The 25,074-nt window shown below is 44.3% G+C and overlaps 2 protein-coding genes across 2 annotated transcripts in view; both read right to left on the minus strand.

The window, feature by feature from the left end:
- The window catches only part of ror1 (receptor tyrosine kinase-like orphan receptor 1), a 47,372-nt gene extending 27,933 nt beyond the window's left edge, over positions 1-19,439 (minus strand). The window contains exon 1 of the mRNA XM_085928683.1: positions 19,005-19,439. Coding sequence (XP_085784809.1) covers positions 19,005-19,095 — 91 coding nt within the window. The 5' untranslated portion in view covers positions 19,096-19,439. The remainder of the gene's footprint in view (positions 1-19,004) is intronic.
- Positions 19,440-20,779: 1,340 nt separating this feature from the next.
- pgm1 (phosphoglucomutase 1) lies at positions 20,780-24,731 on the minus strand. The gene is made up of 11 exons (XM_085928527.1): positions 24,378-24,731; positions 23,419-23,581; positions 23,165-23,308; positions 22,974-23,099; positions 22,663-22,853; positions 22,264-22,418; positions 22,055-22,170; positions 21,836-21,971; positions 21,510-21,693; positions 21,292-21,426; positions 20,780-21,173 (listed from the first exon to the last, which is right to left on the minus strand). Exons 1-11 carry the CDS (start codon positions 24,618-24,620, stop codon positions 21,084-21,086), a joined length of 1,683 nt encoding a protein of 560 aa, XP_085784653.1. The 5' UTR covers positions 24,621-24,731; the 3' UTR covers positions 20,780-21,083.
- Between the last annotated feature and the right edge of the window lie 343 nt (positions 24,732-25,074).

Genomic DNA, 25,074 nt, shown 5'->3' on the forward strand with positions numbered 1-25,074 from the left:
AATATATGCTACGTGGCTGACAATAGTAAAAAAAAAAAAAAGAATTAAATACATTTAAAAAAAAAAAACAATAATGAAACAATAAAAAACCCCAAAAATTGGAAAAGCACTCTTGCATTCACACTGCGGAGCTGTTTTTGTATGAGCCACGAATGAGCAAGTGTTTGCTTTCCACAGCTGAGTGGAGAATAAAACGCTTGAGTTGTTTCAGTACGTTTGTTCATCGTGAGCTGTTGAAACGTTGATTTCCGCCGGGAGTTCAACTACACGACTTTTCAGCTTATTCAATCACGTCTTGACAGAAAACTATATTCTCATTGGCCTCTTTCGAAGATACACCTGCACAAGTGCACCATTTCATACTTTTACTCCAATGTTATATTCCATTGGGCATTTCAACACCAAGGGAGAGTCAAAGAAAAAGGACAAAGAAAGATGTTTCCAAGCTTTCATCAGTGCTATCTGTTCATCGTATCCGATTTCGGAGCAGCGGCTCGGCTTCAGTCGCATCTGCCTGCATGTACACAACATTTCTTGGATTCCACCATTTGTGTGTGTGTCCCTCAGATGATGATAAGAGAGTGGAAAATTACAATTACGTGAGCCACCAAATGTCAAATCTAATCTTCAAAAGGCAGTCAAGACGCTGAAAACCTATTTTTGGCTCGAATGTGGTTTCTTTCTTAGATTGTCTCGGTTCTTTTGAACTTTGTGTGGAGCAGATTACAGGTACGAGCACAAAGGAAAATGGCTCGGACAACAATACTAACAGCGGGAGAGTTCCAGCAATAAGATTTGGCTTTCTGGATGCAAGTTGGTGAAGCTAAAAATGACATTGCCGCTAAAATTCCACGACATGTTCTTTCTTGAAGGTAGGATGAACTGAAGTGGTCCCTTCACAAAGAACTCTTTCATCTTGTCCCCTTTGCTGACCTTCCCGCTTGCCCACATCTCTGGTTTTTATCTCCATCTATTCCCTAAGGAGATGTCAGTCTCGTCCCCTCAGGCCTGCTGGCTGGCCTGCTCACACAATTGGCAAATCATCAACCTCCTTTTGACTGATGAGCTCAGTGCTGACGGGGCAGACGGGACCAACATTTGGAGCCCGGCACAAATGTGAGGTTGCCCGCTGCGAGTTAGCAAGGACAAATTGAAAAAGTCTTCTTCCTGCCTGGCTGGCTGCCTGGCTGATAGGGTCTGCTTTTTGGCCATCTCCGCCATATCCGTGCAGTGCCAACAAAGTCGAAAGGATTTGTTTGACTTTCCCGGGGCTCGGCTTGAGCCGTCTGACAGATGACGCCCGCCGCTAAATCACTGAGTGAAAGAAGAACGGACAAGGTCATGCAGAGCATTTGGATTCCAAATGACGACAACCCTTTGCTCCTACGTATTTACTAAAAGTACAAACTATCTGATTCCAATCTCCACGAGGACTGTTTTTTTCCTCAATGGGATGAGGAGTTGCAGGAGTAGAAGAGGGGGGCGGGTATTAATCACTGACAAGACCACTGAGGTCAGCAGTAGTTCACTGGCTAGGACACGGAGTGGTTGAGAGAACCACTGAGGGCATGAAAAAAGCAAACTCAAGGGAAAAAAGACACTTGTGGCTCTTTGCTGTTCTAATTAAAGGAGAATTTCCTTGCCACATGGATATTGCATCATCTCAGACTTCCTCTCAATTTGTCCAATTCCGTTATGGATGTGACGACAGTTTACTGTCTGCAGCAAAACAATTGTAAACGTTTCTGCAACTGTTACCAAGCATCCATAGAGTTGCTATTTTTCAATATTTTGGAATTGAATTGTTTTTGAGACAATAAGAAACAGATGATGATTCCCTGAAAGCAGGGGGAGGGGAGGGCAGGCAGGCTGGCTGGCTGGCTGGCTGGCTGGCGGTGTTAAAGGCCAGCTGACCTTGCCTGAGGATCTAAGCGGGGGTTGATGAGGAGAACAGAGCCCCAGAGAAGAGAATCTCGATGGCTACAGTATGGAGGGGTCGTAAAAGGACCATAAAAGGGGGTCAAATGGAGGCAAGGCTAAGAAGTCTGGGAAAACACATATACACACAGCATCCTGACCACTCACTCATCCGCATTCCAAGGCTGCCTCGCAGCAGGTCTCTGAAAGCAAAGAATTTACTGTGATCATATATTGCACATCATTCACAGTACCAATCCAAAACATCAATTTGGCAAAAGAGCAACACAATTGATCACATTGTTACAAATATTTCAGTGAAGTGACACAATCAAATTGAAACATCACAAAAATGTTCCTTGTGCATTTCAAGTCTTGGGGATTTTCAGGGGCGGGGCTGGTGGGGGGGATTCTAGCTAAAAAAAAAATAGTAGTGTGATAATCGCTGAAGGCCTGACACTGGAACAGGCCATTGCAAAATTCAAATAAGATGTTGTTTATCTATAATGGGAGTGTTCAGTTGGAGAAAGTTCTGAGTGGAGCGATGGCTGACCTATGCCTTGTCCTCTCACCCATCATGCTCACTGTTTAAATCCTCTGTCTCAGTCCATCCATCCGTCCCACATGGAGATCTGCACTTTGATAAATGCTACTCCTCCATTATCCCCTGACAGCCCTTTCTCCATTTTTCTCCTTCCTTTCATGTCTCTCTCTCTCCATCCCCCATGCATTCCTTTCCCGTTCGTCCTCAGTTTCTGTCTCGCTGTGATTACACATAATACATCCCATGCATATGAACGTGATTGCATGCAGATGAGGCCAATGGACATCCTATGGAAGCAAATACTAAGCAGTAAAAAAGCTGATTTCAAGATCAGCATGCAGATTTCTAATTCTCTTGTAATTTGGCTCCATTTCCAAACATGTGGGTTTAAACTCCCAAATTATATCTTTTCACTTGTGGTCCCAGCAGAGCAATCCTGTATGCTGAAATGATAGCATCTTACATCTTCAACCAACATTTATGACTGACCAAATTGCTCTTTACAAGGAAATGTGGATGAGGAAATGATTTTTCAGCACAATACTTATGATATACTTTTAATCGGTGCATGGTGGGGTTTTTTTTTCCTGCAGATGACCACATATTCCAAGGCAAGTTAGTGCGCACACATTAACTTGGATGCAACAAAATAAGTGTGACAATCTATCAATGGTTAACCCATCTGACCTACGTAAGAGAAGCGGCAGGCTTCTACGGACTAGCTGCTAACTTATCAGGAAAGTAAATTGCAGTGAAATTTCTCACATTTCTCCTGGTCATTTCTATGGTGATAAATGACTTGGGTGACAAACTCAAATCAACAGTTGTCACTCAATTTGACTGTTTACAATAGCAGTAAAAGCATCCACCGGGGTTTAGTATTGACACGGACACAAAGCTTGACGCAATATTGATCAATATCAACCTTCTTTCCTATGGAATGCTACTTATGTGCAGCTGGGTGCGGAGAAGCTTTACTAATTGGCCAGTGGCAGCTCAGGCCTTCTAAGAACGCCTGCTAGACTGGCTGACACAAATCTCCGCTGATCCTCGCCGTGGTGGGGCGAGGAGGAAACCGGGTCTGTTTGGAGTACAAGCGCATTGTAAATCTGAAAAGCACATTTCAGCAAAAATCCATGACACTGAAAGGTCATCAGTCAGAAAAAGAAACGCAAACAAACAACCACGGGTGGCCGATTGATTTTTCAAAGGGGCCAAGTGAGAAACTAAAGCGGTCGGTCATCTGAGGCCGTAGCAACATTCTTATCTCAAATGTGTTCCATATTCGGGGTAGGATTACTTGCATTTCAAAGTCAGCTCAAATACTTCATCACATGTGCTAGACATACAAAGTAGTCATCAAAATGACATTCCGCGCATTCCCAGGTGTAGTAAGTCAGAAGAGTTGGCAAGTACTGACCCATAACTGCCGTCTTACATTTGACTTTCCGAAGCTCGCTTGACAACAGGCGACTGATATTTGCCAATACTATCTGCTTTTCCCCAATTTACAGTCCTGACATCATCTAACACTTGACTAAACACCATTCATTGGTTAACAGTTGATGACTTCACATGGGGGTAAGTGAAAAACTTAATAGCCTTTGGGGCCCGGGGTTTTCGGAAAGTGGACGGGGTTGGAAAGTAGAGGTGTAAGGAAGAAGCAGCGGAACGCCGAGCAGGACATCAAGCATGAATGCTAGCTTTGTAAAGCACGGCTGTGCACTGTAATGACATGCAAATACCGCAAAATGAGAAGACAAATATCCTGCCTTTGCTTTCGCCGTACTTCACTTGTCGGTCAATGCGAGATTGTCTTGCTCCGTCAATCTGTCACTCCGGGTGTCAGAAAGCAAGTAAAGCTTCACTTTAGACATTTTTACATTTTGAAAAAGAGGATTCTTATACAGCCAACTTCAACTAGGGTAAAACCTGACACTTATTTTCAAAAATATATATATTCTGCACGCATTACTACTTTTGGTGGATTTCTGTTTTTGTCAATCCTAGAATTATCTCCTCAAAGAAGCATGTGGAGATTTGAATTATTTTGTGATTCAATAAACGCTACAGCCTAATTTGAAAATGACTCTCAAGAGTTCATGAGATCATATTGTGACTCATAACGCTGGGTCAATGAGACTCTCCATGAGAGATGATTCTCCAAGAGGCTTTTGTCACCTCGAGTTTGATTCCTGTTCCCATAGTGCTATGTGTGTACGCCATTCCAAGGTTTAGTCCTGCTCTCCTCTCATTAACATCCCATCTGTCAAATGTCATCCTACTACGCTGTCACCCTGTCATTAAGCTCAGAGTGGGGATGGGGGGGCGCACTCTCACTCATCACCGTCTTATCCGAGGTTAGCAAATGAAAAGTGGAAATTTGCAATGAGACGTGGATATTGAAATCACACGAGAGTGCAACACACAACGAGAATGCAGCTTGGCCGATATGAAGTGGCTCGTTTATGCGACTGAGTGGACTTTACCCTGCAGAAAGGCCCAGTTTGTTGTGAGAGTTTGTGCTGACACGCACAAGGTCAAGCCTATCTTTGGCTTTCTCCCAAACAAACACACAGGGAGGGTCAGGGACACCTGGTCTCGTCTCCCTCTCAGTCTCAAGCAAATGACACACGGCAGGTCTCACACGCCCGAGTCCAACAAAAACAGCGAGTGTGTGCCACAATGTCAATAAACCGTGAGACGATCCAAACAGAGGAAGCTTAGAATAAAACGACGGCGGGAGAAAGCGCTCTGTCATGTCTACTACCTTCCAACAGACGGATTTTGTTTCTTTAATACTGTGTAAGTTGCTGTGGTAAGTTTAGCGCCTCTTGCAGGTCAAGCATCATACCGCACGTTTGGATTGAAGGAGCCAGGCTGTTGCCGACTCCTGCTTGGTGGTTGTGGGAAAGCGCAGCTCAAAACAACTGCGGTCATTGTAGAACCGTGGCAATATGGAATCTTTTGCTTTTATTTGATTTGGGCTGGCTGCTCTTGAGAAAAACATCGACGTGACGCACCGAAGTGACGTCGCTGGGCAACGCTTAAACAACGACTGGCGTTTTTCTACTGATGGAAGGCTTTCAAACTTGCATGAGCGCAAGAAATGGCTTTGATTGTATTGATTAAATACAGAATGCAACAAGTTTGCCACCGTTTGGCTTTAGCCACAGGTGCTTCTACCTCAATCAGGAATTCACTGACCTTGTTGACCTGCCGGTTTGATTGTTTGTTTGTTTGTTTGTTTGTTTGTTTGTTTGTTTGTTTTTTCATGCAGAGGGTCAGTATTCTAGCGACACAATCTGTGGTGGAAACGGAAACACAAGCCATTCTGGTGTACCGTTCCAGACTGTAATACGGTAGACTAAAGACCTCGGCGGAAGCTTGGTTAGAGATTTCAACTCAAGGTTTGGAGCCGAGGAAACAATATGCCATTGTTTCAACTCCCACAGCAGGCAGATGACATTGTCAATTTTCAGCCTGACGTTGCTCAAATTCCAAAACTGACGCCTGGTTGGTTTGAGAGTCACTTTGTGCTGAAGTCAAGCCCAAACTTTTGTCTGCCCCCGCCTGCAAAATTTTCCTTTGTGGTTTTAGTTAGCGAGCGAGCAATGCCTGCAGTTGATTACGCTTTCAATGTCAATGATGGCTGTTTTGTAAAAGAGCCGGCCGGCCTTGAACGAGGATGAGGAAGAGGCCAAGTCAAGTGACAGAGACAAAGAGGCACAAGGAAGGCAGGAAGAAACAACTTCATCTGAATGTTGGTGCTGCTTTCCTTGAGTTGAAAACTTTGGAGAGAACTCCAGCGCACCACTGAGCTAACCTCTTCTTAAAGTTCAGTCCACAATAGGCGTCCTCCTTCCCTCTAAACATCTGCAAATGCAAAGCATCCCGCAGCCAGGGGTGCTGTTGCTCTTTCTCATTCTTTTTCTCCATTGCACTACTTGGAAGAAAAACAGCGTCCTCATCTTGGCACCACCACGAACATACGGTAATCATTGTTGACCAACCAACCAACTCTGTAACAAATACTGCAGAGCATTGGGCTAACGTCAAGGAGTTGTGTCATTATTCCATATCATCACATGATATTTGAACAAAATACAGGAATTTGGGTCGGTGCATATGTGCGCTGGCAGGACGGACGGACGGATGAGCGAGATGGAAGACTAAAGTGATCCCTGTGGATCTGGAATGTTCCCTGTTGGCTTTAATAACTAATCTCACAAGACTGAAGCCTTTATATGACAAGGCCAACACAGATGATAATGATAAGGCTAGTGTACATGACCCCTGTGGTTTTTCAAATGATAAGCTTTCGTCAGGACCCACGTTTGACTTCACATTTGGCAGAGAAGAAAGTGAACAAATAACATGCATGAAAATAGCTCGACTAAATCTTTGAAGTAACACAACATGATTATATTGGGGGGAGTGCTGCATACACTGTGCTCAAGTAAAAGCATTCCCAAGGAGACAATAAATTGTGACATGTCATAATAATACGCTGCACAAATTCAATAGGAACACTTGTTTATTACGAAAGCCATATATGACAAAATACATGTTCTTAGTCGTGGGATTCTTTTACTTGAAGCCGAAGGCAGGAGAGCCACAGTGGCAGGCACGGTCAAAAAAGAAACTCCAAATATGCTTTGCAGAAAAACTGGGCTGCTGTGCTGACTCATATTTAAGTCCCAAGTACTGACATTGGCACCTTGCAGTTCCTGTCCTCTTTTGCAGCACTTGCAAAGACTAGACCAACATTCAAATGCTACATTAACTACCGTGTGCTTGTTTTCAATGGCGGATGGGAGACGAACAAACAGAGCCGCACGAACGCTGACGTTTCCTACTGTTACTATTATCACTCATCACTGGCCCATCAGCAGGCTAATACAAATCCAGCCAAACACAGGCATGCACCATCAACGCTAACCCAAGGGCTGTTAACCAACACGTAAAAACATGCAAGTCAGGGATTCCTTTGGGCCACTGTTAGCCTTCCCGTGTGGAGTTAGCATGTTCCCCCCCGTGCCTGCGGGTAGGCCGATTGACAACAGGCAGTTGACGACTCTTTTCTGCTCATACTTTGCACGTTTCATGCAAGTATCCGATCAATGAAGTCGAGATTCATCGTTAGACTCGGAATCATTCATACAAATCCGAACTTTTCAGCTTTGAGAGAAATATCTGGCCTTGAACATGGAGATGGCTTTAAATCAGTAGGCCTGGAGGATTTCAGCAAGACATTTCCAGAGAGAAAAGGCACATTTCCAAAAGGGCAGACAGAGAAATGAAGGAGGAAAAGCAGAGACGGAGTGGAAAAGGAAATGCTGACTTGTGTCTTGTGTGAGATGGACTGTCAGGGAAGAAACGTGGTAGGATCATAAAAAGCTTATCTTTCCTTTCCATCTGTTGCAGCAATCCACCTGGACTACCCAATTCTAAAACGTCAAACTCTCTCTCGAATGTATCGACAGAGCTCATTTGAACATTTTCCAATTGATCCGTGTCTGTGAACCGTGAATTTCCCCCATTCCAATATGCTCTTAGCATGGCCATTTTTCTCATTTGTAACAAGCGTGTTCTATGTCAATTTCACCTCCTTGACTCCAAAAATCTTGGTGTAGTTTATATGATCTTTTTCCCAAACGTGCATTCATCCGTCATTGTCAGTGACACTGCCTTTTTTGTTTAATGTCTCTGTCAACACTTTAAGTTAAGGCTTATGAAAAATGAGCCTGAGCGTACGTCGGAGGGAGGTGATTTCCCTGGAGTCACTTGAAATTGTTTCAAGCTTGGACCAGACAGGACAAAACCAGGAGGCCTTGCGCAGGAAGCGGCACAGGAAATGGTTTGGATTCAGCCAGTGAGGCAACATGCTGGCTGGCTGGCTTGCTCTGGAGACACAATGACTCCATGGATCAAGAAATGAACCTTTTCCCATTGTATTATAGGTTAAGAATGAAAAACTCCAGTTCATTGCATCTGTGTGTTTAAGATCTACTAGCTTAGTCCGATTCCCATCGGAGGCTACAAACTAAAAGGTTGTCATTGGGAATCTCCATCAACTTAACTGGTAATCAAAAATGAATACAAATGAATAATATGAAATAAATAAATACGCTTCAGCCCTTCTCTGCGTTCATCGACATGTTTTTTTTGGAGCTCTGCTTTCAATAAAAAGCTTTTATGCTCGAGCTATTATTAAAATCAAAAGAAGAATTATACGAGGTAACATATGTGCTGTGCTGTGCTGTGCAGGAAAAAAAAAACATCTGAACGCACTATTCTCTGTAGCCATAAATACGGCGGCCCTCGAGGGCAAAAATGGCTTAGGGCTAAGAAGAAAAGTATGCAGTGGACCATGCAGAACAAGACTTCATCTCAGCAAAAGTACAGCTGTCTCATTAACTTCCAAAATCTCCATGACGGAACAGAGACCGGCCGGACCACCGGCGTAAGAAAGAACACCCGAAAGCGATAGAGCTTGTTTGAGAGAGGTTTTCTCAAGCAAGCATTGCTGTCCAAGCCCTTGGCCGTTCCATTGCGATCTTCTCGTCTCCTCCCTCACGTCTTCCTTGCGCCGTTTGGCCCTTTCTTCCAGCTAGGATTAGCTCAGCAGGATGCCGGCATTCCTTCCCTACTGGTAGTCTTTGTCTTGACATTCCCACTCCTCCCAGTGTCCTCCTCTCTGGGAGGTGTCAAATTCACAAAAGTACTATCAGTGTGGTTGTTCTCGGTGCTAGTGAGCGAACTAAACCGAGATGTCATATTCCTTTGCAGCAACTTTGATTTAGAGCTTGCTCACTATGTTTGCTTACGTATGTATATTCCTGGTTGTAAGAATCGTCTTCACCCTGAAGATCATTTAGAGTCTTCACTTATATTGCACGGAGGTTTCCATAGCTTGATTGAAAAGATGTCGACAGATCAATCCTGAGAGACAGAAGGTAACATGAGAGCGAGCGGGATGAGATTGATGAGGATCTCCAGCAGATGATGGTACGCTGCCTGGAGACTTGACCTACCGCTGCGTTCACCTGGCCTGGACAAATGCACTTCAGCATACACGCACTTCCCTGGTTGATGCTGGCTCTGATTCAACTCAGCAAAAGGGCAGGGCACATCATTATGCAAACAGCGTCCAGGTCATAAAAGGTCCTGCCCATTGCCCGAAAGCCATCACCGAGGTTTACATAAGGAGGTCATTTTAATCAGGTGAATAGCAAGCAGCCTAATCTTTGGGTTTGTGCCCGAGCATAAACAGAGGATATCCCTAGGCTCATTTGGGAGTGGAGCAATCATGACCTCGCCTGACAACCGCGTATCACAATGAGTCCAGGTGCACCAGGGAAGGCCCTTGGTCCTCATGCCTCACTTGATCTTCCTGAAATTTTATCTCACTCTGCTTCAAGTAACATCAAGTATGCAATCTATAATGCGCCAGTGCAGATAGATGTGCTCAGCCCGGCAAACACATAAACCCCCAAAGCTACTTCACTCCAGAGTTGCTCATGTTTTTTGTCTGCTTGAGTCACCTCGCTTTTCACAATCACGTGTTTAAATGCATGTTGAAGGAGGGCATAGAAAATCATTCTTGCAACAATGACTCATCTAATTCCATCTTGCTTCAGGTCCTCGATTCTTGTGTGACGACAGGAGCCGATTTGTTTTAGGTCAAACTCAAAGTTGTTGAACCGCATTTTCATAGGGAATTGTAAGTTTTTGGACGCACCTGGGACATGAAAAGAAAAACAGCGATTTTCTAAGACACATTCACAAAATGCTCCCCCCCCCCAACTGGTGTCCAGCATGGTGCCTCTGTTCCTGTGGGTGACAGCTTATCATGAAGAATCCCTCTTAGGGCAGGAGTGGAGCGGCGGCAACCTTGTTATCTATTGCTCTCTGGGGTAACTCCGATTGAGACATCGATTGGAAATGACGACACAAGTGTCAAGTCTAAGCAATAGATTGAATGCACAGATGAGAGAAAGTGCATTCTCTTTCCGTTCCAAGCCAGTGATTTAATGGCCTTGTTACTATTCTCGGCTTGGCCCCTTATCCAAGTGGCTCTATCAGTTCTGCGCTATTCTAGAGCTCAGTGCAAACAACTTGCTTCTCATACAATAGTTAAGAACTTCAATTAGTGGCTGTTTGTAACATCCCAGAAAATTGCTTGTATTAAACAAAGTGTTTATTGCTGCATTGGTGTGATCCAATATTTCCATGAATATCGCAGTGTATTGGAAAGTGGTCCAGGGGCATTTTTGTTCCTTAAGTAACCATTTTGAACAGCCCAAGGGAAAACAAACCAAACTGAGAAACTTTCCAGGATCATTTGTAATGTGACTTTAAAGAAAGACTTGTTTTGTTGCACCATATTAGGGAATCACAAGTAACATTACATAACAATGCAAGGGATTCATGAGAAGTGACTTTATCAACCGAGCACTTTCTTCGAATCCAATTCATGTCAGACTGGCAACGGTCATTTCTGAACGAGGACACCTAGGAACGAATTTGACAAATGGCATCCTTAAAGCAACAGGAGTCCAGCACAAAGGTGCCAAGTGGTGCAATGTGCTAGACTTGATGAATAAGCCCAACAAAAGATGGGGAATGTCTCATCAGGGTCTGTTCGCGAACTAAACTTATTCTCAGTGGACCAGTGCTGCTGGGGGGGAGTCAATGAATGAGTCTGCAATGGAACACCTGCCTTCACTTAACCTCTTTCCCTCACTTTCTGCTTGAGCTGCTTCTTTCATCGTCTTTGACACTCAAGTTTGTGGACACAGTAAAACACAGGCAACTACATGGCACAGTGAATTGATTTCTGATTTTTTTCCATTTAAACAGCAGTCTTGAGTAAAAAAGAAAAAAAAAATCACTGGAAGTGTAGCCAGGTCGTTTGTACTGGAAACGTAGTTCGACATGACATATATAACAAGATGTTAATCGGGAAAGACTTGTGACTGACTTGATTTTCAAATGACAATAGCCGCTTGTCTTTCCCGGCCTTTGGACTCTGACGGCTCTTTAAATAACCACAGTTCACCTAACTGAAAAACGTTGTTATTCTAAGAAAAACTGAGTTAACTAGTAAATTGAATTCCAACAGCATTTATCCAAACATGAGACGTTGGGGTAATGGCTGGGTTCAAACTCAGACACATTTAGTATATTTCAACTACAATTAGTGGCTCACTCATGGAGGCCTTTGCCAACTGCTCAAGTTTCACTTCCCAATACGAGATGGCAATAAAACCCTTAAATGAATTGAGTTAAATACATTGAATGTTGCCCGAATGGATTATAGTATCATATAGATGATTTTGAAGCATTCTTTTGACATTACTGCATGATGTGCCTTTTAAATGCACATCTGTCCATCACACACACTTGGTGCAGCAAAGACATTGGAAAAAGAAATGACAGGACGTACTATGTAGTTATTTGGTTGTTTGACTTTTTTTTCGTTAGGCTCTTTCATTGGATTGAATAAAGTATTAGCAAAAACAAAATCAACTGGGATAGGCTCCAGCATGCCTGCAAACTTTGTGCGGAAAAGCAGTTCAGAAAATGGATGGAAAATATATTAAGCGCATGTATTTTGCTCATATGCAAATCTTTTGTCCATGTCGTACATCTAGCACGGATTCTTTTTTATTTCTGACATGACAGTGCCAGCAGGGGCAGCTGGTGAAAAAGTCTTCTCAATCTTATTTGGAGGATGCGGGCAAAGGGCCAGAGCCGTGGTTAGACGGACTTTCTTATTCATTACGGCACCCCTACATTGGCATTGACATGAAATGCTAGAAAGATGAAGACGCTTATGTCACATAGCACGTCACTTCAATATGAAAGCAATGTCATGTGGAACAAAAAATGATGTGCTGACCAACCCATGCTCAAAAACCACCACTACAACATATGTTACAAGAGTTTTTTCTTTTTAACGTGCATTGAAATGTTGCAATTCGTCAGCTAAAAGTCTACAGGACAAGTTGTTTAGGGGCTAGCGTAACTATTTGTACAGTCAGAAGACAAACATGCTATGAAAGAAGGGGTGGACGAGAAAAGGACTTTGTTGTTGATGGAGCATATCAGCACTAAAAGCTATGGCGGACACAAAAGAAGATAACATATCATATGTGATTCCTGGTGGCTGGAATGGCCTAAGGCGACAAACTGCCAAGCAATTTATTCTGTCATTTCTTGTCTTCCTGTCTATCGTCCTGCTTTGGAGGTCCCACCACCTGACTGATGAATTCCAAGGATTTGAAGGTATCTTCTTGTGGCATAAATTGACATTCAAAGCCTTTTCATACCTACCTCTCCCTCCATCTTTTGGCAGGCCTTCACTTCTGCCTGTGCGACGTAGTTTACGATTTCCTGATAGAGAAGGCCGCCCGAGCTCTCAGAGGGTCCTTTGAGTCAAAAGCTGCTTTTCAGCTCTCAAGGTTGACGTCTCCCAGCTCAGCTCACTTCAGATAAGTGAAATATGCCTGCCGGCTGCAAGGGAGGGAGGGATGGCTGGCTGGCTGGCTGCTGGCCCTCATCTGCTCTTCCCACAGCAGCCAAGGTGAAAATGACTTTGCCATGCCAAGAGGCATTTGTTGCTCCTGCGTACAGCATGGGATGCTGCTCCACACTGGCTGTCTGAGATGATGCTCAAATCATTGGACTGTATGAACAGCTGTGCTCAAGGAAAAATGAAAAACTCTTGGGATCGGATCCCCTCAATCGTCACGGACAGTCGAGGTGCCTTTAAACAACTGTACCGTTCCGTTATTTCATGCATCTGATTGTTTTCACTCACCGTATAATTGTGTTCCTTTTTCGGACTCTTTTGTATGTGGACATCAATTGTTTTTGTTGGACCAAAACCTACTAGGTCACAATTAACTCTTCCATAAACCATACTATTGGTCAGTCAGCATGTGTTGTTTCTACAAATGATGAAATGTTAATAATAGCTTGCTCTTTTTGCTGATAAAAATCATAACAGTTGAACAAACGCGCCATTTTGATTCCAGCTGTGGCTTTCCTGTTTGCATGTTCTCCCCGTGCCTGCATAGCTTTCCTCCCACATTCCAAAAGGCATGCATGGCTAATCATCACTGACATTTGCACATATTTTTGTGCGGAACAATGGAAATGAGTTGAAAAAGGAGAGTGTGAGCTCAGGAGCTCCAGCAAGCCTGCACCAGGTGACTTTTCCTGTGGACAGCTGGGAGTATTTTTCCCCTCATTTAGCAGGTCATGAAAGAAACCACAGGCTGCCAGATGTGACAGAGGCCACGCACCTTACTCGCACATTGTAAACACACACACACACACACACACACACACACACACACACACACACACACACACAAAGGAACCTAATCCAAGCCAGAGGTGGCTAGAGTAGCCAAGAATTGGAATGAAGAAAAAGTACGTGCTCAGATAATAAGACCTCAGTTAAGATAAATAACAGTCCTACAAATAATTACACGAGTAGAGGTGTTGAGTGAAAAATCGACGCAAGTACTGAGGGGAATACTTCTGATTGATTTTTAATATGAACTATTTCAAGGAGTATGCAGTTTCAAATCTTGCCCAACAATATCGGTGCCGACGCTGGTTTGCAGTTTTGTGCCATCTCTGAATAGGGATATTTAATGCAAGAGCTCCCTTGTGCAAAGGGGAAAAAAATCACAGTGGATATTCTTTGTTTGCTTTCAATTCTTTATATGTATTTGAGCATGATGTGCAAGGACTCCTTTTTACAAAAATCAAGCGCATTCACATGAATCAGGTAGGTTCCATTAATTCTACTCTATAAAAGGACTTGTGTTCATGTTATGGAGTAAAAGCAGTTCAGTTCATTATTAGCCACCTTTGATATGAGCAAATATTCATCGAGTGTGCGTGTGACACCAATTTACTACATTCCAGCATAAGTCCCAGGCAGATCTCTCTCTATCCAGGGGGCCATGTCAGACGGAGGGTGAACACATCAAAGAGGGAACGGAATAAATCTGGATTTAAACTCCATCTAAACCCGCTTTTACTTCACATTCAACTTTAACCCTGAGCAAGAATTTGTAACTTATACCTTTGGTTTGTGCTTGATTCCTGAAACACACATGATAGCAAGACACCGGCATGTACCTAAAGCTCACTGCTGACCTACATACTAGCTGGCCTCTTGTCATTGTAAAAGTGCCGGCTGCTAATGACTTTCCCATTACAGAACAGTCCAGTGATTTCGGTGGCTTTCCAAGACCACCTACACCGGCCGGGACCGAGCGATTGCGACGCATACCGGCCAGATGGAGGGCAAACATTCTGACTGGCATCCAGCACGGAACGAGAATTGAGCCTTGCGAGAGAAGGGAGGGTTGATGTCTGGGTCTGGCCTTCCCATTTCTTCTTCCATCACCGTGTCGATGAATCCATTCATGCCTGCCCGAGACTACCATAGATTGAATTTCTCCGTGCTGGAGTCTTTCCAAATCCACGTTTGACTGCCAAGTAATGAGCTCTTGTGGGCAAAGCTTAGCACCACTAAGGCAACCACGCCGAGGTTAAGCAAACAATCTGTGGGATCACGCGGGCCTAAGCCTCTTACACAAACCCCTCGGAGGAGAAGATCATTGACTTCTAATAAACGTGTAAAGGTCAAGAGTGCTCAAAGATGGATGCGCCTACGATACACCAGAAAGCTTCTTTTACATCCAAAGCGTGTGAAAACATTGTGTCGCCATAAAATGGCTCAATTACAGTCAACTGGGTTTTCGATTGATATCACCAACAGAGTTGATTATTCAAGCTGTCAAAAAACAAAACTTTTGGCTGAGCCGCCACGTTATTTCACCTCTTCTAGAAAACACCTTGGATGGATTTCTCTTTCTCGATGTATCTTCCTTTTTCCCTCAGCTGATCACATTCCCCTGCTGTGAGTTGCAGGATTTTCATTTCCTGAGCTGTTGAAAGCAATGCCTTGGAGATTTTTTTTTTTTTTTTTCTGGACGGACCCAGTCAAACGTACAGAGCGACAGGAAAACAAGAGTGAGGCCTGTTGGCATGCGGGACACAACCGCATCAGGAAGCAAATCCAAGTCACTGTCAGCCTCCATCAGCATCTACTGGGATGTTAAATAAGCCTTCAGAGTGGATCTACTCCATATAAAAACACAACGAGTCATTGAAGTCAATTTCGCCCTCAACACTCCTCTTCAGATCATTTTTCGTCGTAAAGTGAGAGCAATTAAGCCGGGAGTGACATTTGGGGATTGGAAGGAATAGCAAGGGAGTTAGTTGGATATGCTGAATTTGCTGCTTCAGAGTATTTCAAAAGTCCTCCCGCAGATAGACTCGAAAATTCTACGTGTGACCAAAGCCAAAAGTACAAGACATTATAATGTGCATCGCAGATTTTGGCGTCCTTTTAGCTTTTCCACTTCCTTCCGTAACACAAAACACTTGCACAAGTCAAGGTATCAAATCAGGAAAGACTCTCCATACAATACGCTGTTCTTTTTTTTTTTTTTTTTTTTTTGAATTTGCGTAGGCCGTAGGTTGGACACCCTCGGGAATATATCATGAAAATTCAAAGGTAAACATGCTAAGATGACTACATATTGCTGCATATGAAGTAGGACCAAGAGGCAAGGGAAGGGGTCACATTGGGGCTTCATATCCAGGCAATGAGAAGAGAAGTGTCTTGAAAACATCGTTTCAGACAAATATTTACCATGGAAAGCTGCCAAGCAAGCCATTTTAATCGAAATATTTTGTGAAAGATGCCTCTAAAAAGTGGAGTGTTGTTCAAAGGCATAATTGAGTGTGGAGGGAACGCAGGCTCCCAGTTTGCACTTGGAGTTTGCTTAATGCAATACAAACAGTGTTTAAAAGATTTACTGGGACAAGTCGAGGGGATTTCAAAAGTTGGGTTTTAGCCCAGCCCCTGTTAAATAATAAACCCGAGCCGGATCTACACTCATTAAAGGCAGAAACACAGGAAGCAATGACAAATGCTAACAAAGGTGTAATTTGATAAAAGTGAAACGAAGCCTGGCCTCAAGGAGCTTTTTAAGGCCGGCGGGACTATTCCCTGCAGACCTCCATGCCAAGCGCATACTGGTAATGGATATGCCGCACATACCTGGATGTGTGGTCTACTCCATTAGACTCATTAAAGTGTCACTTTGTCATTAGGCTACTTTGTGCAAACAGCTTGCATTCAAGGCTCATTCCATTATGTACAGTAAAGACTCAACAAGAGCTGGATGGCATCTGTGCAAGAAGAGTCATTCACGCTCATATTCACAGCTATAGACAATTTCAAGTCTTTAATTAAGCCACCATGGATGTGTCTGTGATGTCGGAGGAAGCCCACAAAGGAAGAAATTAGCCTGAAATCCGAACCAGGCCTGATTCGGATTTCAGGCCGGCCGGTTGGCCTCTCCATCTAATACGCTACTTTTTTGACAGAGCACAAAAAGCAATGATGGGATGAGCGCTTCGTGTGCTACTTGTAATTAAGGATACGGTGGTTGCCATAGCAATGATAAACTAGTTACAAGATTTTCAAGATGTTATGTAAAGGTCAAATAGTAAACTTAAAGCTTGAAGCTTTTTTCCCTCCTCTTCTAACAGACTGACCTCCTAAGTAGAGAGTAAATTGCAGGAAAAGGTTTACACGCTCGGCTACACTTTCTAGTGGTAGAAACTTTATCAAACATCTCGAGTAAAGATCAGAGGCAAGTGTGTTTATCCCATGATAGAAGGTCTGCTTTGCCAAAACACAGTGACCACTCAAAAATAAACTTGCTCCACACAATCCAATTGAAGGGAGTCGGAGCCATTTTCTGCTTATACACTATTACCCAAAGTCAAGTCTTAGTATTCACGTAAAGCTCAGGCTTGGCAAAGCGTAGATAAATGGATAAAAAATAATAATAATAAAACCAACCCCAAATGTGCCCCCTGCAAGATTCTTCGAGCAAGCAAGCAAGCATATCGTCAGGACATTCCAGCCAATCATTTAGTGGAAAAGACATGTAACCTTAACTATCATCACACATCAGAAGAAAAGTCCATAATAAGTGAATTCCACATCACACAAGGGAGACAGAAACATTAAACACAGGCTACGTGATACATTCGGAAAGAAATGTTCTGCATACTTTTTAAGAGAGTCAAAGCAAACATTAGCATTCGATATCCTCCAAAAGGTTCATCGTAGCCACAGTTTGTCCTAACATTCAATATCAGAGTCTGTATACATTGAAACTTTGCTGAAACTTTTACACGTATTCCAGAACATGCGCGACATTAAGTGACAAAGAATTTTGCTGTGACCCATGAGGTCAACTTTGAGGTCAAAGTTTGGATTTCTTGTGGCATTCCCTTTCCAACAATACCTCTTTAGTAAAGGCGGACCCAATCATTGCTGAGATAGTAGAAGGGTTCGAGTAGCCACGCCCCTTTTTGCCAAGCTTATTAAAAGTGGCTGTGCCGTAGCTCCCAAAGTCCTAATTTGAGATTTAGTCTCATGCCGTCGCTATCGACCAGCACAACAAGTTTCATGTAATGAGCCTTCCGTAATGCCTGACAAAACGTCAGACGACGCAGAGCAGAGCAGAGCAGGACAAGCCCCGATACATTAGTGGCCCGGCGCCCCCCCGAGATGTGAAGTGCATTTCGTGTCAACATTGCGCTCTGTTGCACTGTAGCGTGACAGCTGGGCCCAACATGATCTATAGGCTTCCTGAGTGTTATGAAATAGCTCAATGCAATTCTAAACACATTTCACAGGGGGGCCTTTTACCTGCCCCACATCAGGAACACATACACAATTTATGTAGTGGCAAAACATTGTCGTCCATTTATTTGGATAGGCTTGTCACAGATGATTGCTTTGCAGCTTAAGGGCACATCTTGATCGATGGAAGGAGAGGGAGCATTTGGAAACAACGGCAAACGCATTTGTGCACCCATCAAATTAACACGCCAATGTTTCTGATGACATTGAAATATGCCCCAGTCATGTCCCAAAATGTTGTTTCGACCACTCTAGCTGGCTGGAGGCTTATCTTGAAATGACTGAGGAATGGCACAATAGCCAGGCCTCCAGCTGACCCGTTAAAAGGCTCCCATTGTGGCCATGAGGAGTCAAGTCCTTCCCCGTGTGGATGCTGCTCACTGACAATGGGCCCCATCAACTAAGTAGCAAAGATCATTTACATGAGAGGAGAGCTCGCTTTGTTTGCAGCGGCCAACTCTTTCAATGACACCTATGGGATTATCACGGCCAGGGAAAACCAATAGAGGGAGGAGGCAAACAAAGAGGAAGACTAAATGTTGCTTGCCATCGAAATGACCTTCTCAACTTCTGCAAGAAACTCTCAGCATCACAGGAAAAAAAAACAAAAAAACAATTGCGCAGTGACGCTTTGATTTTGGACACATACGCGAACCCACGCGTTGAGAAATCCAGAGCATATGTGGAGGGCAAAGCGGTTGAAAAAGTTTGGAGCCTCACCGGACGCGCCGAGGTCCAGGAAGCCAAGGAGCAGCACGACCATCCAGCCTGGATGACACCCGCCGCTCGCCGCGGTCCGACTTGGGTACATTCCTTCGACTCTGCGTTTGCACCTTGGCCAGCTGCAAACATCCACCCACCAGACACAAGTTGGAGATCGAGAAGAGCAGAAATGTTGCCAAGTGAAGTTCCTCAGCGTGCAACCTCCAAGTGACTGGCGTCTGCAACAGTGTTGAGCCTCAGCTGTCTTTGCTCCTTGGCGAAGCTCTGCTCTGCTCTGAAGCTCTGCTCTTCTCTGCTCACTTTGCAGCCTGCCCAAATGATCGCGATCCTGCCCACTAAGCTCAAAGTCATTTCACATCAGTCTGCAGACGCTGTGGAACACAAGGTTGTGTCAAAGACACGTGCTGCCACCTAGCGTGCGTAAATGGAAGCGTCACCGTTCACTTTACATGGCAAAGAATACAGTGTCTGTCTCAAATGGGAATGAATGCGTGAATTTCAAGGGAAGCCCTGAGCATTTTTGTTGAGGCTATGAGCTGAAAGTGTTGCTGGTCCTTGTCAAGTCCAAGAGTAGGCCTAGAGCAGTCTACTTGGTGTGTATCTAATTAAAATCTAACTTCACTTCCTTCCTTCCATCCATCAAGTTTCAGAATCATCCCTGGGGAGATGTCTGGAGATGATTCAGGCCAAGCTTCCTGCTGATTTGAGATAGTGCAGGGTGTGCCTGAATTAAAATAAAACTTTCATTTAGTTTTCCATTGTAAGCATTGAGTATCTTTTCCACACCATTGCTCACTAAAATTCACAACACATTTCCTACCGCTCACCGGTCCGGACATAAAAAGATTGGGCACCATCGCTGTCGTGTAGCGTACAAATAAATGGCCACAATATACTAAGCAGGAAATTGGAAACTTTTTGTCTTCTTGAATCTGATTTCAAAGTTCTGAGAATGACGTCTTTGTCTGCCCGCTTTTCTGTCCTTCTGTAAACATAGCACCGTGCCAGTCAGTCAGTCAGTCAGTCAGTCAGTCAGTCAGTCAGTCAGTCAGTTCTCCAGAAGGCCATTTGCTCCTTGAATAGCACCAGACCAGAGCGTCTTCATGTAATCCTTTCTGTGATTACATGATGTAATGACAGCCAATTTAAATGCAGCATTAGCACAGGAGAAAACCATTTTCGATTCCGTACACGTCCAGGCAGTCTCCGTGCCCTGGGAGTGACGAGGACATCCATGTCCAAAGAGGCTTTTTACAAATCGCAGGAAGTGCATATTGCGGTTCCACATCAAACAAGACACCCTGATTGACTAATCCCTTTTCAAGAAAATTGAACGCGACTCGCTTTGGTGGGAGATTAGTGAACGGATGGTTGCGGGCACGCCACATTGACATGGATGACAGAAATTGTTGCAAAGTAGAGCATTTGTGATTAAGGCCAATTTTGCCTGTCATGTTCAGAGAGCTTTCCTGCTGCACCTGAGTTTTAACCAGCCGGCCGCCGCCCGCTGCACTCCTATTAACTAAATTGCAGCCAATTTTCTTGCAGATATGGCAGTTGTGCAAGTTGACACCAATTTGGGTCACAAAGGCTCCGTCTTTTTCACTGGAAACGTTTATTGTGCTTATACTGTGGAAAAAAGTTTGGATTGGATTTTTCCTTCTTTCTCCAAAGTCGCAAAACGTTTCTTTTTCTCTCAATACCTTGGAGCTTTGTGCAGGTGTCTCAAACAAGATGGAAAATCATTTGCATTCAGAACAGGAGCGCAAATATTAATGACCATAAACGTGACTTTATTTTCAATCGATTTTTAGTGCATGGTTTCTTTGGGGGTTTGTTATTCTGACTGGTCTGGAAGAAGACAGGAAGGCACCAGATGAGAGACAGGAAAGAATGAAAGAACTTTCTGCTTTTAAGTCAGTCAGTTGGTTGTTTGACCCAAAAACTGGACCAAACACTCGATCATGCCTTAGATGCTAATTTTCTTATGCACACGACACTTTTTACGATGACGATAAAATCCTGAAGACTAAATGTTTATCATTGCAGAGGGTGAGAAGCAGCACGGCAGAGGAATCATGTGATCACAGTGGGGCCCGTGCGTCCAGTCTTCTCATGAAGCTGTGAAAGCTTCAAGGCGATGTCGACCAAGGGCGCCAACATCACCTACACAGAGTCACAACACACGCGCAGTGACGATGTGACCTTTCTTTTCCACATGATTTTTGCTCTCAGTCTGGACAAAGAGCACTTTAGGTGAATAAGACTTGCTCAAACTTCTGACCTGAGGGTCCTGGTAAATCTTCTGGGGGTCCTTCTCATAGCTATCAATGTAAAGCCTGACGGTTGCCCCCGCACTGCCAGTGCCGCTGAGACGGAAAATAATCCGAGAACCGTCTGCAAAGATAATCCTCAAGCCCTGAGGGAACATGAAAATGAAGAAATGACAAGTCAAAGCAATGGAAATGTCATCATTTGTCATATTCTTTTCAGATTGCTGACCTGGTTTTTGGAAACACTTGCATCCACAGGATCCGTGTAGGCAAAGTTGTCTGCGATTGCCACCTGGTATGTTTTATCCCCCGATGAGAAATTCTTCCCCACAAAGGATGGATTGAACATGGCTGTTTCCAGTTCCTTGATCATTTTGTTGGCAGCGTCAGAGTCGACCTCCTCGTAGTCATACCTGGAAAAAAAAAAAAGCGCGTATTGAAGAGAATCCATATTTCAAACTGGAAATATCAATCATCCTAATTAAAAGCAATATCCATATTTTTTATGAGGGAATTGAAACGAACAAGCATCTTGCATGGTTATTTTCTTTTGACCTGGTGAAGAAGTTTCTGCCAAACTTTTGCCAATGTTCCTTCATGATGTCTTCCACGCTCTGTTTGCGAGTGGCTAAGATGGACAACCACGCGAGTACTGCCCACAGGCCGTCCTTCTCCCGAATATGATCCGAGCCTGATTGTTCAAAGGGGGGGGGGGGCTTTTATTTTCGGGCGACTTGCAGCGTGTCACTTTCAAGTGTCCTGGTTTTTACTTACCCGTGCCAAAACTCTCCTCTCCACACAGTGACAGTTTCCCAGCATCCATCAAGTTCCCAAAGAACTTCCAGCCCGTTGGAGTCTCATAGAGTTGCATTTTCAGTGCTTTAGCCACGCTACAAGAGGTTTGACACAAAAAAAAAAAAATGATATCGATTATTGATGGCAGCTCATAAGTTTTTTTTTTTGAAGAGTTTTATCATTTGTACTTGTCCAGGGCTCCACTTGTGGGCATACTGCGGGCCAGTCCCTTCACGCCAGTCTTTTGGAAGTACGGAATGCTGTTAATGTTGGCGGCAATAACAGCCACCGAGTCTGACGGGTTCACGAAAAATCCATGCTTGCCGAGCACCATGTTACGGTCCTGAGAAGGAACGCAAAGGTCAATTGATGTGTGTCACTGAGACGATAGAGTCCAACCGACGTGGATCTCAAAATCACTTTTGTTTTGTTTTTAGCACGGAGGAAATATTTTAGTGGCTGACTAACAAGAAAACAACTTTGACAGTTTCGAGGAAATGAGGTTTAAAGCTGACATCATAGCTCTGTGTCCAGTTGAACATTTTAATTGCATCATTGTGGTCCATTGAAAAAGGCCGTTTCCTTACACCGTCACCATCGAAGGCGGCTCCAAAGTCATACTCTCCTCCTTTCATGGCGTTCACCAGGTCTGCGGCGTACGTCAAGTTTGGGTCAGGGTGGTGGCCGCCAAAGTCCTCCTTGGGCACACAGTTGACTGCCGAGTTGGCTGGAGAACCCAGCTCCTCACACACGATCTTCTTCACATAAGGACCAACCACTGAAAAAAGACACAATTAAAATCTTGACGTCTGCAACTTCAATCTCAATCGCAAGACCACAATATGAGAAATGGATGAGCTCCGATAAAAGAGTTGCAGGAAAAAAGTTGGTTTTCTACCTCCGTGCATTGCGTCCAGGCGGACATTAATGTGATTGGCTCCGGAGAGAAGCTCCTTCAGTGCGGCAAAGTCAAAAATACCCCTCAGCATATCTGCGTAGGCCTCAACAGAGTCCACGATCTCCACTGGCACAAAGATGGATGGTATCAATGCAAATGTTGTCAAGTATACCTAAGTGGGGAAAAAGTACCTGTGAAAGGCTTGGAAGTGGCTACATCAAAGGTCTGCTTGCCAATCTTTGACAGATCCACTTTGAGATCGGGGCAGATATGATACTCCTGTAGGCTTTTGCTGATCTCAAAGATTTGGTTTGTAATGCCCTCTGGAGCGGGACCTGCAGACAGTGGAATATAAAGAAAGAAGCCACTAGCAACTCTGGAGCACCATCATTGCAAACAACAGTCCACATTTTCGGGTGCACAGTTATGCAAGTTCTTCATTCACCTCCACTGGAGATGTTGTACTTGATACCAAAGTCTCCATTGGGGCCCCCCGGGTTATGGCTGGCTGTGAGGATGATCCCGCCCACTGCCTTCAGCTTGCGGATCACACAGGACACGGCTGGGGTGGACATGATGCCATCCTGACCGATCACCAGGTGTCCAATCTGCAGGAGGCACAAACGCAAAAAAGAAGGAATTGATTATTCTCCAAAACTGGGCTTTTGTTTCATTTCAATGGTTGGATTATTTTACATTTATTACAGGACTACGGAATCTCCATTTGAGTAACACACTGATGCAATTTCCCGACCGTCATTTCTTAACAAGCCACAATTGTCACACAGGAGTTGAGTGCCATCATCTTCATGCAACTTATAGATGCATCAATTTCCTTTTACAGCTTGCTCTGCTGTGGAAAACAATGACCTGACTGACTAGAAGTTTGACAATTCTGTTTTAGCAAATGTAAAAGATGGGCTTATCTCATTGGGTGGGGAAAAAAGCCTTAGCTGGCAAAATTTATTTGTGTGCACTAAATTGAGGTCCGAGGGACGGAGAAACGTGTCAAGCGGCACGTCTCCCCTGCCACGCCCCCTACTGACTAACACGTGTATGAGCATTTGCATTGCGGCCAAAAAGCATGCACCTTACCTAACCACAAGCCACTGTCCCGCTCGTGTGATTGCGCAAGCCATGCAGGCAGGTCGCATTCAACTCTCATTATAATTGTCATTATAGAAATAATCATATGAGCAGGCAGGCAATTGACTGTCGCATGTGATTGCACAAGCCATGTAGGTTGCATTCCACTGTCATTGCAATGAAATCATTCTTCTAACCATTCACTGCGCCTGGTTGCAAAAGGTTGGATGTTCTTAAAATGACATTCATCTTGACCGTTAGCTTGCAGATTGCTAGCTGGCCAACGTTAGCGAGGGGGCGTGTTCAGGTCCCACTGACCCCGTTTGCGGCTGCGATCTGAACGATGAGCTGAATGGCGTCTTTCATGAAGAACCTGCCGTCGCCCCCCACCACCAGAGTCGCTGCCTGGCGCTCAGCTGGCTCGATGACAGAGATAATGCTCTGGATGAAGTTCTCCGCATAGTGCTGGTTCTGCTGGAACACTGTCACCCTCTTCCGCAGGCCGCTTGTTCCGGGTTTCTGGTCCGTATACGGCTTGGTCTTCACAGTTACTCTCACCATTTTGACAAGGCAACCTGGGAGAAGACTTTCGATGGTCGCTCCTGTGGGATCCGCGATCGAGGGCAATGGGAGAGCGAGGCGAGGCGAGCGCCTGCATGGGCGGTCGGAGCGGGGGGCGGTCAGGGTCCACGCCCCCCTCCTCGCTTTAAAGGGCAAGCTCTGAAGTTACTCTGCCTTGAATTTCGAGTTGGAATGCTGGCTGAAATTTAGATTTGGTTTTACATTCACGCAGTTTACGTACAACTGCTTTGTTAAATCAATTAAATAAATAAAAAACACTATTTTTCTTTTTTCTAAATAATTATTCATTACAAATAACTCATCACTTACTGAACTATAAGAAAAGATTTGTCTCCATTCATGCACTGTGAGTGGGTGAGTCCATTTGCCTGTTGCAACGCTGTGTGTTTATTCACCATACAAAGTACAAGATCAGTCTTGTTTCAGGTCTGCA

Source organism: Syngnathus leptorhynchus, chromosome 13, assembly GCF_054491065.1.
Source record: "Syngnathus leptorhynchus isolate UIUO chromosome 13, UIUO_Slep, whole genome shotgun sequence".
In the NCBI taxonomy this organism is placed as follows: Eukaryota; Metazoa; Chordata; class Actinopteri; order Syngnathiformes; family Syngnathidae; genus Syngnathus; species Syngnathus leptorhynchus.

Excerpts from the sequence above, each read along its gene's own strand:
- pgm1 (XM_085928527.1), bottom strand. The coding sequence starts at position 24,620 with ATGGTGAGAGTAACTGTGAAGACCAAGCCGTATACGGACCAGAAACCC. Across the intron at positions 23,582-24,377 it reads AGATCGCAGCCGCAAACGGG|ATTGGACACCTGGTGATCGG; the intron begins GTCAGTGGGACC and ends TGCCTCCTGCAG. Across the intron at positions 21,174-21,291 it reads AGATTTACCAGGACCCTCAG|GTGATGTTGGCGCCCTTGGT; the intron begins GTCAGAAGTTTG and ends GACTCTGTGTAG.